We start from the raw sequence: 13,231 nt of genomic DNA, 5'->3' as shown, positions 1-13,231 counted from the left end.
GGAGCACTAACTTTCCTGGGGAAACCCTAGCTCTCAGGATATGGCTCGTGGGTAGGGGTCTCCCTGCTGTCCAGCCGCGGTCCCTGCACTAACCAGGCGAGGCGCTGGTGGCCTGGCACTGTCGCCAAACGCCTAGGCCAGGGGCCACTGTGCTCCGCCCCTCCCCGTGAGACTAATAGGCGCTCTCTCCAGGGTCAAGGTCGGGGTGGGAGTCACACTGGGCTCCTAGGTCAAACCCTGCTTGGGAAAGTGCGTCTGCCGGGTCTAGCCTGGCCTAACAACCAGCCAGACCTACTCACTGCGCTCTGCCGGGGACCCCCAGGCTGTCACCGGTCCCTCCCAGCCGACCCCCGCCTAGCTCGGCCGGCCACTTTGGCTCTCCCAGGTCTCCCGGCCCAGCTCTGCGGGCTCAGGGGCGGCCCCTTCCGGAGGGCTGCCTCCAGGCGACTGCGCGGTCCTAGGGAGCCCCGGGATGCCTTTACTCAAGAGCTGCAGCTCTGGCTGGAGAACTTACAGCCCAGTTCTCCGAGAAACGCCTGCACCGGAAAGGGAGGGGGTGGGAAGAGGTGAAGAAAGCAACCGAGCCGTAGAGTGGAGGGAGGAAAAGGGTGAGGAAGAAAAGACAGTTTTGAAAAAGGAAAAGACCAGGCAGGAAAATATTCCGGGAGCTTGGCCCCTTATCTGAAGTCAGTGCTGTAAGTCCCTAGCAGGGCTAGGACAGCCTGCTCAGACCCCTGCTGTTTGCCTCAGGGCTGGCTTCCAGACCAAACGCACCACAATTAAAGGTTGTACCTCCCAAGAAGCCATGCCTGGACTGATAGAGGAATACAGTGGGGGGCTAAGGGGGTCGTTTACTGTGTAAACATCATGGTGAGGTCGGCGAGGTCAGTTGTGAATCAAAGACCACCCCCAGATCTACAAGCTAAGCCTGAATTCCAGATTTTACTATCATGGCCAAAATGCCAGGCTTGTTGGACCTCCCTCCACATTCCAGAGCAGAACAACTCGTACTGTCCCAGGATGGGGCCCAGCTGAGGTTGGATAGCTTCATAGATGCCCACAGGAACTGTCCCGCTAGGACCCTGAAGCACTCGCCTGCTCTGTTCACCTTTTCTAGTTTGAGAAGTGTAAATTTTTTTAAATTACCTTTTATTTTTCCAAACATTTTTTTTAGTTCTGCAAAGGTAGAAACTTGCCCTTTGGGTATCCTAGCCTTACCAAAGGGGCCCTGACACCCAAGCTTTGGGATTGACCACTGACCCTGTTGTCCCCCCCCCCCCAGAAAAACCTAAGGTGTACCAAGGCGTCCGTGTGAAGATGACCGTGAAAGAACTCCTGCAGCAAAGAAGGGCACACCAGGCAGCCGCAGGGGCAACCGTAAGCATCACCTTCCCAGTCCCTCCCACTCTAATTCCCAGTCCCTCCCAGTCTAACACAGGCCTCCTTCGGAAGATGCAGAAGCCACCCACAAGCACAACCCTGCCCAGGGATTCTTACATGTGTTCCAAACTTCATCCCAGGTCACCACAGGCAGCCACAAAAACATGTGGGGCGTGGCGTAGGCCACAGGACTGTGGGAGGCTCGACTCTCACTGCTCATAGCTGAGTGAGGAAGATTTCTTGGTCCTCTGTAAGGGAGAGGGGCAGCCAACAGGTTAAGTATGTTTTTACGGAGTTAAGAGTATAAATACAGCCCCTACAAAGTCATTGAAAAAAAATCTCTCCCAGAAATCCACCTAATTTCCTGTAATTTAGGCTCTGAGGTTATATATTCACCAGTATCCGGAAATCTCCTTAAGAAGAAGCCCCTGTCTCTGGAACACACAGAACTATTACAGAACTTGTCTGGATAGTCATAAGGCACCCTGACACCGCACATATGTTACCTAGTGCTCAGGGCAGCTTCAGAACCATGTAAACCTAGGCATGCTTCTCCACCAAGAAAGAGAAGTTCAATCTAAAGAGCCTTCTGCACGTGACTCTGTCATTGCATGTGGGTAGGTGTGAGCGTGGAGGGAGGATCCCACAGGATTCCAGTCGTTCATGTTAACAGTGGTCTCATCAGCACGTGATCCTGTTCCTGTTCCATGTAGGGCTTCGGGAGTGGGATTTTGGCACCTCAAGCAACAGGAGGGAGAAACTATGGAGGGATGGTGAGATAGGTTGCTGAGCCAGAGGGCCTGGGCTCAGTTCTGGGTAACTCTGTGGCACATGTCCACCAATACACTGACTTACTAGAGCTTTTGCCGGTCCCCCCAATCTTTCAGTAGAACTGTAATGGAGTTGTATACGGGTTAAATAAGTACTTAGGGGTATTCTCCACGGTGAGAACTGCTTTCAAAGTGTCTGTATATTCATTGTTTCATTTGGTTGTGATGATCAGATGACAAATAAATTAGAAACCTGTATTGCTCCATGACAGCTAAGATCCAAAGTCTTAAAGTTAGTAACAGGCTAAAGGTAGAAACCAGATCATCTTAGTTTTCAGTATTGGCTCTTTAAATTTATCTTTCTGCAGAGCCAATTATACTAACAGGAGCTCAATAACCTCAGTGGTTCACAGCTGTACCAAATATACCTATAATGAAACTAGGACCAGGAGCTTCAGCTCTGCCCAGAGCATCCCATTTAGGCAAAGCAAGCCTGTGGCTGTTGGGTTCTTACAATGACCACTCCTGGCAAATAGCCGAGTCCAGGGCAAGAGGAAGGATTTCACTTTGGTACCAGACCAGGCTCTGTTCCTGAGAGAAGTCTGATTTGGCATTTTCTGAGTTCCCTATGAGAATGAGGCAGGCCTTCAGAACCAATTTTGTCAAGAACATAGTGCTGCTTGCTGGAAGTTCTCATCCCTGCCCCTTCCAGCTCACAAGAATCATATGCATAGAATTTCACTAGGAGACCCAGATGTAAAATCTCCTTCTGAGAGCAAACAGAAGGATTTGGATATTCTGGTACTGTTGTGACAGTGTTCCCAGTCAACAAGGGCAGTAGATACTATCCCAGAAAGAATAATATATGCCTGCTTCAGGCAGACCTTTCTAGTTTAACAGAGACTGTATCCAACTTGGTCCAATGTTAAAAGACATTTCTGGGAAACAGTAATCCAAGAGAGAATTAATTGTGGCAAATACTGCAAAGCAAGAATAAATCTGACTTAATTTGCTATAAAGTCAGAATAATAACTGTTTGAAGCTTTAAGAAACCAATCATGAATGGTAGTTATAGACTGAGCTAGATATCCAGGTCTCAAGTTGTAGCAGAAGAAATTATACATGTCAGACAGGTACAGTTAATTTTTAAAATTTTTATTTCAGCCTTATCAGTACACACACACACACACACACACACACACACACACACACATCACTTCTTTGCCCTTGGGGTAAAGGGAAACTTGAGTCAGTGCTTATCCAAAGATAAAATTTACCTTTCTTTTTTAACCACTCTTTTTCTTTTGTTTTGTTTTAATAGGCTTAATGTGTTTTTATATATTGTAGATTGTGGATGTGTGTGCTGTTTGAAATAAGAGAGGCACCATTCTTTGTATTCTGGGATCAAGGTGAAAAGTGAACCATGGGCCAGAAAGATAATATCAAACAGGACATTGTAAACATACCTCAAGGAGATAACAGGATAACAGGGAAGCAGGCAAATAGGCCGACCGGGGAAGCAGGGGGTTAAAAGCAAGCTCTACAATGAAGCAGATTTTTTTTTAAAACCCTCCTTCCAAGTCCTTCAGCTCAAGCTACAGCCAAATATTTGCATAAAGAACTGGTAAAGGCCTCCAGCTTCCTGGTTCGTGACATTACTGCATGGATCATTTTCAAAATTAGCACGCCCCCTGTTTGAGCAGTGGCCGGCTGTGCAGTGCTCACGGTGGCTCAGAGGACAGGAGTGAATCTACCCCTGCAACCCCAGAGAGGTGTGGTGAGCTCCCCTTCCTAGCCCAGAGCAACAGCGATGGTCCCTTTAAACTTTAAAGCCACCACCTGAAATCTAAAAGAAAAAAAAATCAGTTAGCCTAATTGTCCTTTCAACCGGAAATGGCAGGCTGCTTAACTTTAAAGATTCGAAAGGCTCAGCCTCATGGATTTTCAGTATTTCCATACTGTAATTTTTAAAAGCAAATTATATAGAAAGTAGAATCTTCTTTTGAAATTTGCAAAGAACCGAAATTTTTTCTGGCTATGAACTCAAATGTTTGTAGGTGCTGAATCACTAAATACTTTGAGAATTTTTTTTTATGTTTTAAAGGTCATAAATGTGAATATTTTAGCTTCTCATTAAGAAATCGAGTAACAATGTCTCATTATTACTTATTTCTTTAGGAGAAATTAATTCCCAGGACAAGAAAATAAGAAGTAGATACAAACTTGAAGAAAATATATTGATTATGGTCATAGTTGGGTTAAATAAATATTAACTCTTATTCATTATAAAATAAACTGCTTACTAGAAAGGCTGCTTTCTGGCTTTTCTTGAAATGTCCTATTTCTATAACAAAAAAGTGACTTACATTAACCTTTATCAAAATTAATACCTTAACATTCTATCCAGGAATCTGATATTAGGAAAGGAAACAATGCCCAAGTAAGCAAACAAACAAACTAATCAAGTCTCAAATATAATGCTGGCTGTGTTTAAAGTCCAGTGTTCTTAGAATAAGGCTTACCTCAGAGCAGAAGCAGCTGCCCCCATGGGATCCCCTGCCCAGCTTCCTCAGTGGGCAAGTGCAGCCCTTCCCTCTTTCTCTCTGCTTCAAGTTCCTCTTCTTACCTTGACAGCTGTCAGGAAGCAGCGATCTCCACCTTCCAGACACCACCATGCCGGCACCTGCAGGTCAGTACAGCCAGCTTCACGGTGTCCTCAAACCCTTTCAAAAGTCCATCTCAGAAGCCCTCCAGAGCCTGATTCAGGGGTTAAGAGAGGCACCACCATTTAACTGGAATCCAACCAATCAGAAGGTGAGGCCAGATGCAAGCCCAGAAAGGAAAAGAAACAGTTTTGTCTTCATTCTGAACTGCCTATTTTTGTACCAAGACTCTGTCCTTCACGTTTATCCCAGTTGCTGGTCTCCAAGCAACTCAGCCTCACCATAAAACCACGGTTTGCTTTAGGATCTCGTCGTCTTCCCTTGGTGCAGTATGAGCTGTAATCAGACCATCCAGGATAATGCCTTTGCTCTTGCTCACTGCTCTTATAGTCGACAGGGGCTTCCTTCCCACTCTCTACTCTCTTCCCAGAAAGCTGTTCAAGCAAGTGTAAGTTTCCCCAGCCCCAAAGGAATAACTCTACTACATAAACAGCTCTCCCTGTGCCACTCAGCAGGTCACATAGAAGGAAGTCTGTGCTAATGGCAATTGCCACCAAAGATGTCACTTTAAGGTAACCTGAAAGGAACTTGAGACCTTTAATGGCCTCCCTCTGAACCTCCCCCCCTTTGAACCTTTATGGTCGATTTTTCACACACTGGGGAATATTCATAGGCACTGGAAACGGGTGAAAACGATGCTTTTGTTTTTCAAATTATCCTTATTGGTTCTCTGTCCTATTTTTTTCCCCATTGTACTCTCATCTTAGTGTGTCCACAAAGAAGACACTTTTTGCTCTCCGTACTTCTGAGCAAAGTGCTATTAATTCGGACTCTGTATTCTAAGCCTCCAGTTTTAGCATGTGCATTCCTGTTTAGGTCACTTCCTGAGACCCTCTTCTCAACAGTTGAGGTCCCTAGGTGGAAAGTTTAGGAAAGCAACCAGGGTGTAGTACCAGAAAGTTTCCCACAGCCCCCCAAAGGTCACCAGAGAAGTGTCAATCCGCAGATGGAGTTTAGTCGTTAATGTTTTTATAGACCCAAAGGTGGAGGCTTGTGCTCTTCCTCCAATGTGACATTTAGATGCTGGCTGGGCCACATTCATTCTTTGATTTCACCCTAACCATACTGAGAGCTCTCTATCACATTACAGATCAGATTCTCTTCTCTGGGATCTGTATTAACCTAAGACAGCAAACACGGTCCACCAGATTCCAAAAAGTATTTACTTACAAAGAATTTCCCAACCTCCATTCCCCTCCCCCAGATACACTAAATACAAGAAAACTCTATTCAAGCCTATTTTGCAACTTTTAAGCAATAATAATAATAATAATAATAATAATAATAATAATTTCCATTTCTCTTCTAGGACTGTATTTTGAGCCTGAACCAACGTCTTCTGCACCCGGTTATTTTCAAGCCCGAGAATTTTCCACCTGTGTCTCTTGTGAAGAAAGTCCTAGCTGCCTCGACCAGATCTTTGAGTCCTACCTTCAGACAGACACATTCCAGGAGCCTTTGCTCAACTCTGCACAAATTGCTCCCCACTATTTCCCAGAGAGCTGTCAAGTGGCCCCTTTCTGCCATAACCAGAGCCTGGTAATTCATCCACATCCTTCCTGGAGCCTGATTCTTGCTAACTGAGGGGTAGAGATGCTTTGTAGAGAAGTGTTTGCATCATCTCGTGAGAAAGCATACAAACGTTATCAACCAGGAAATAGTCAGGGAAGCATTTTAAAGTTCAATGTGTGGGCACCGTGAAGGGCATAAACCTTTGAATACACATACCTATTATGATTTCCCATGTAAATGGATGTCTGGAAATAAAGAGGTCCCAGGTGCTACTTTTTTTTTTTTTTTTTAAACATCTGTTAAGACATCTATTTACTTGGAAATCAATAGTTTCAACAACTTAGATTTTTAAGTCCTTGAAGTGGGTTGAGGCTAACTGTATGTGACACCAACATTCTGATGGGGCCTGGCTTAACTGCTGAACTGTCTCTACTGTCTGATTTGGGCTGCCATTGGCCAAAGAACATATTTAAGCCTGAGATGGTTACTAAAACAGAAGCCCTTTGGTATATGCTTTAATCCCAGCACTTGGGAGGCTTGGACAAGAGGCCTAGGAATTCAATGTCAGTCTCAGCTAGATATGGAGTTGAGGTACATCCTAGGCTACATGAGACCTTCTCTCAAAACAAGACAAAACAGTCCTAATCTTTGAAAGAACTTGGATTTCCTATTCTTGATGGATCTCAAATGTTCAGAAATGTGTTCCCTTTAAAATGAGTAAGAATTTTATATCTTAGCGATTTATACTTTTTCAACTTTGTAAGGCTCCCCCCCCCCACCTCTTTTAAAAAGAAATGTGAATACTTTTTTATTTTCACTTGTCGAAAGTCTGTATAAGGGAAAACTGAATTTAGAGATGAAGAGAAAGTAACTACAGAATGTGCATGTGTATTTTCATGGGGACAAAACACGCAGTTTCTGCTCAGCTTCCAAGATTGGCCACTGTAAAATTGTGTAAGATGTGGTAGATCTCTGGCAGCTGGGGGCGGGGCTACGTTGGTGATGGGAGGGGGTGGTTCCTCATCCTCAGGTGTTCTAGATGTTGGGCCTATGAGGACTTGGATTCTACCTCTGTTTACCTGGCACCTCATGGTCAAGGGTATAAAGAAACACCCAAGGTGCCACCTGCAGCTTATATACTGTGACATGTAGCAGGATCTGATGTGCAGGTGACCTGAGATTTCCTGGCTTAAGAACAAAGCATCCTGTAAGGTTTTAACAAAGGAAGGCGGTGAAGCAAAGCAATTGATTGTTGGGAAGGAGAAAGAAAAATCTGGGATGCTGTGCCATGAAATCACAGTCAGCCAATAAGATTACATCCAAGGACTTGGGTTAAGGGTTTGAGGTTCATTCTTAGCCCTAATTTTCTCACTTTACACGAGTAACTCCACACTGCTCAGTTCCTTTAATCCTGTCTAAGCTACCATTTTTTTTTTTTTTTTTTTTTTTTGTTCCCTGGTTTTCATTTCCCTAGATTCCGGGATCGCCTTCGGATTCCTCCAGTCTCTCTGGCTCCTTTGACTGCAGTTACTCGCCAGCTCAGCTGCCTTCCTACACGCCAGAAAACTACACCTCTCCTCCTTCTCTGGATTCTCTATACTCCAGCCTCCCAGAAGAAGGCTACTTCTGCCAGCATTGGCCTTCTCCCCCTCAGTACAACCACTCCTCCCCAGCCACCCCCTCCTCTGTCTGCTACTACACATCCTGTGAGGCAGAGCATTTGGATGCCCTCAGAACCACAGAGTTCTTCTCCTACCCCAGCATAGACTGTATGGACTTTGCCCCTTCGGCGGCCACCACTGGGGAATTCTATAAGAGGGGAACAAGCTGTGACGCCTGCTATAGTTAGGAGAAACCACGCTGGGTGTATGTGTCTGTTTCTCTACTGCATCCTAGATGGCACTTCAAAACGTCCAACCCATTCACAAACTACCCCACGTGCGGTTTACATTTCTCCATTTTCAACCACCCGATAGCTAGTGTAGGAATCGATGCCTTCAAACCTGGGCTTCCACAGTCTTACGTTATGTACCCACTGTCAATTTTTTTTTTTTTTGGTATGGATTTTTTCCAGTGCCTTCCTTCTCAGTATAACGAACAAACTCTTTTGTAAACTAATAAATAACTTTGTATATAATACACGTTGGGTTTTTTTTTTTCTCTTCAATTTCCAATCGTAGTATCATTTGGTTTCCAAATTATCAGCTAACCAGAAAATAACTAGCTATACTCAAATGGTTTCATTGTAACTTTGTGCACTTAAAGAATCCTTCTAACCTGATGAAAAGTCCCGAGGACAACGCAGAATGGAGGGGCAGGTATTGCCGAGATGCAGAGAACAGAAAAGCCTGCTTTGGCTAACCAAGGCTGTGTAGTTTGGAGCAGCATCAGACAAAAATGCAGTGACTCACCTCTCACATCCAGCATCAGTCAATGGAATGCTAATGTGACCAAAAGCACACACGTTACCTACAGCAGTGTCAACCCTGAGACAGCTCTTTTGCACGTCCTGTGTACTGTTCTATAAACTTTCTCTGCAAACACTAAACTTGATGTCTGCCATAGAGCAGACCCGGTGCTGAGTTTAGATGTCGTGTGTTTATCTCCTCTTCTTGACCTTCTGCTTTAGATCCTGAAATATGTCCTACACGTGCTTATGCAGAGGTGTTTACAGGGCCGTCTGTGTTGGTTACAACTGACTTTCGGTCCTCCAGTCAGTCTAGCAAGAAGCCCAGCTGTCTTTCAAAGTCAAGAGAAGTAACTTCTGTGGAGTCAAACTGCACCAGTCAAGCAATAGCATTCAATCTTGTTTTCTCGGGGCATCTTGAGTACATAGAGGTGAAATCTGAGGTGCATTTCCCATGTCCCCTCTTTCAATTCCTGGTGCCATGTTGATCCAACAGCTACAGTTCTCTGAGCCCTTCCTGTGTGGTATACTGTGTGCAGATTTCTCAGCCACTGTCCCGTTGACTCTTTGTAACAACATTGGAGAATACATGAGGAATCTAGGGCTCAGAAAACTTAATTCAATGGCCTAGATTCTCCCAGACAGTAAGCACCCCCAAACCTGAGTCTAAAGGAGCCCCAAACTCCACTCCTCGCTCTCACGTGGCAGGAAGTTTGAGCCACCTTTTGTGAAACCCTGTTCAGTAGACTATGGAGTCATTAACCCCACACAAAGGTCTGTTGACAGCTGTATCTGGGCCGCTCTGGAAGAATCGAACTGTCCAAAGGACACCAGGGTGTAAAGCATAAAACCTGTTAAAGCCCCAGGGTAGCATGAGCGCCTAAAGGGAGAAGCTGACTCACTGGTCCTCGGTGGCTCTCTCCTTATGAGAAGACAGGAGTGCTTTCAGAATGACACCATCTCTCCTCCCCCTGAGGACTTAACTAAAGCTTGGGCAAACAGGACAAGTTCTAGCCTGCCTTAAAGGGTAGCTGTGCCATGGAACAATTGCTGCCTTTCTGAGGTGCCAATAAAATTAGACTTTTAATGGCTTGAAATTAAATTGATGCTGGCCTGAAGTCAACACATACCTCTTCATGCGGTCCAAAGCCACACATACCCTCCAAGGAGTGTGGCTCCAACTGTCCCCAAGAGAGAGCAGAGGAGCAAACATTGTCCAGTGATTGGTGCTAATATATCCCTGCCCTAGACTCCATTCCTTCTCCCATCCCTGCTTCTTCTCTCCCCACCCCCTCCTTCTCCTCCTCTATTCTCCTCTTTTTCTCCATCAGTTTGATATGTCTTCAATCAGTTCCCTTCCAGTATTAACAAGGGATTTTTCTGACACCATTATTTCTTGATCTCTCTCTCTCTCACCCTCTCCCTCCCTCTCTCTCTAAGAGGCATGCATGCATGCTCATGTGTGTGTGTGTGTGTGTGTGTGTAGGCTTCTAATAGATTTCAACAGACAGGCAGACAATTACTTCACTTTAAAATACTATTTAAGAATTTTAGATTCGAAGCCAGACCGATTGATCAAGTACCACATTACTAAGTTGGATGGACTCTGCCCACACATCTGTCCTGGCTCACAGGGAAGCCTTAGAATGGCCCATTGCCAGCAGCACAGGACAGCCTGGACCGGTGGTTCTCAACCTGTGGGACATGACCCCTTTTAAAAGTCAAAGATCAGATATCCTCTACATCAGATATGCATATTACAATTCATAAAGGTAGAAAAAATACTGTTATGAAATAGTGATGAAGTGATTGTATGGTTGTGGGTCACCAACATATGAGGAACAGCATTGGGAAGGTTGAGAGTCACTGAAAGAGACCATCATTAGCATGTGACTGGATACATGACAACATACCTATGCCTCCGTGTGAGAAAGCATGACAGGGTAAGTGTGGGTTGTGACCAGGTGTCTGCATGTCCTGCAAGTTTATATAGTGATCCTTTGTCTACACCGCACAGTCAATGCCTGGCCTTTTAATGGATGGCCGATTACCATGATGCTAATCACTTACTCATTCTGTCTTCTTCCTGTGGACCCGTTGCCTCCTGGATCATCTCATTGATCTCACACAGCCACACAAGCATCAGATTCCTATTGTCTCATTTATATAAACAATGAAACTGGAATTAAGGAGATGAAAAGTTTGTCCCATGTCACAATACTTCTAAGAGTTCTTATACACAGGATACCTGAGGACATGGTCCAAACTTCCAAAGCCTCTTCAGTACATGTTCCATACATAGAAAACCAATCGTTTTAGAATTTCACCTTCTACCATAAAGGTCATAGCTGTATCTTAGTTGGCTCCTCATACAGCACAACCATAAAAGGCAGCCTGGTTCCTGGTTGCATGAAGGCTAGAAGTCCCAGAGACTCTGAAGGAATGGTACGAGTTTTGTCTGTTCCCAGGTACCAGGTTCTGTCACTAGCCACAGCCCCCCATAGATCTGTGGCCATCAGTCACATAAGGACAACACCCCAACCCCCTCCACAGGTAGAGGAAATGACCATAGGCCATGTTGGCTCAAGACAGATCTCCATTTTAATGAGGTATCTAAAGGCCTGGAGATCTTAGACACTAAGCTTTACTTCCTAGACACTCCTCCCTGCATGAGGTATTTAATCTCATGTTCACACTGAGAAGTGGGGTACGGTTTTACTCATCCACTTTCTGCCATGACAATAACACCATGGACTACCTCTTTTCATTGGGATCCACTGTGGGGAGCAATAGAGAAGCCTTCACCTATAGAGCTGCTGTCTAGTCTCCCCTAGAAGCCTCTCTGCGTTCCCAGCCATGACCAAGCCAAGATTAAGCCTGCAGCCTACAGCCTTCAAGTCAAGGATTCTCTCCCTTCGGGACCAGCGGGATGAAGGAAAATAAAACAGAGAATAAATCAATACTAGAGAACAGAGCGCTCTCTCACTCACCCTCTCAATTGAAACCCATGTGGAATCAGTACTGTCTAATTTCAGAGACTTGTGATAGACAGTTCATAAAAAGAGGCCCATGGCCAATGAGAAATGGCAAAGATTAAAGTCATTGTCAAGGGTATCACCTAAGAATAGCTCCAAGCCTTCTTATAAGAGGAAGGTGGTCACCATGCAAGAGGTTACTCAAGGATTTTATGGAAAATAAATAAACTCCAAAGTATCCCACCCTTGTTTATCAAACATAGACATTCAAGAAGGGTTTTGATCAATTTGATTGATGATATATTTAGGACTAGGAAGGGACTTAGAGATAATCTACTTCAGTGGACCCCAACTACTGCAGCACATCATGATGATCTGGGGAGATTTCTAAAAGCATTAACATCTAAGCTGAGTCTGTTGGTATGCCCTAGTAATCCGAGCTGAGGAGGTTCGGGGCTTGTTGGCCAGCCAGACTAGCCAGCTTGTTGAGTTCTGTCTGAAGCAAGTGCCCGAGGAACAATACTGAGAGAGAGAGAGAGAGAGAGAGAGAGAGAGAGAGAGAGAGAGAGAGAGAGAGAGAGAGAGAGTTCAAAATTAAGTCAGAGCCCCAAAATAATATATTGTAAACTCAGGAGTAGGATCCTGTGATGACTAGGAATTTGTTTTAAGTCTTTGTCTATAATTATGAATTTTAAATGCCTTGTGTACCCAGGCCCAACTTCCTCAGGTGGCAATTACCACCTCAAGTCACTGTAAGCGCCAACTCAGGAAGCTGGCATTGGTCCTGAGCTGTGTAATACACTGCAGACACTGTTTCCCCCTCACCAGTGTCTATGTGCAGGCAGAACTGCTATTTTTATTCATTCCCAACTCAAATTCTAATTTTTAAATGAGACTACAAAGTAGCAGATTGTCACATGTCCTCTTTGGTAATGGCGCCTCTGATTTCTCCCTCTCAGACCCCTGCCCCACGTCCCCAAGTTGCCCCACGTCCCCAGTTGTACACTTTAGCCTCCAGGAACCCCCCCCCCAAACACACACATGTTGTTCTATTTCCTTACCCAGTCCTGATCATATGAACCTCTTTCTAGCCTTCTGGGCTTTCTCTGTGTTTAGTCCCACCGGGAAATTGAACTGACATTTAACAGAGACTTAGGACCTACACATGAGAGAATGTACATTGTTTGTCCTTCTGAGCCTGGATTAATATTATAAAATATTTGCCAGTTCTACTTACTTTCCTGAAGTTTTCAGTTTTCTTTGTGGCTGAATAAGATGCCATTGTTGTGGTTGTTGTTTGTTTGTTGTTAGTTGTGGCGGTAGTGGTGGTGGTTGGTTGGTTGGTTCCTTTTAAAGTTATCTGAAGATTTTAATTCACCGGGCAGAGGACTTGGAGTTCAGTCAAGCCTAGCCTCATTTTACAGATGAAGAAATTGAGTCAACATAGGCAGAATGACTCCCAAG

The 13,231-nt window shown here is 44.9% G+C and overlaps 1 protein-coding gene across 1 annotated transcript; it reads left to right on the top strand.

Moving 5' to 3' along the window:
* Window positions 1-1,287: 1,287 nt before the first annotated feature.
* Window positions 1,288-8,234, top strand: POU2AF3 (POU class 2 homeobox associating factor 3; the record flags this gene model as incomplete). Its single annotated transcript, XM_080930054.1, has 4 exons — window positions 1,288-1,377; window positions 4,785-4,839; window positions 6,183-6,412; window positions 7,860-8,234. Exons 1-4 carry the CDS (start codon window positions 1,318-1,320, stop codon window positions 8,232-8,234), a joined length of 720 nt encoding a protein of 239 aa, XP_080786180.1. The 5' UTR covers window positions 1,288-1,317.
* Window positions 8,235-13,231: the final 4,997 nt, after the last annotated feature.

This window comes from Micromys minutus (assembly GCF_963924665.1).
Source record: "Micromys minutus genome assembly, chromosome: 16".
NCBI classification, from domain to species: Eukaryota; Metazoa; Chordata; class Mammalia; order Rodentia; family Muridae; genus Micromys; species Micromys minutus.
Note: the sequence above shows the minus strand (reverse complement) of the source record. Positions and strands in the feature narration are given on the sequence as shown.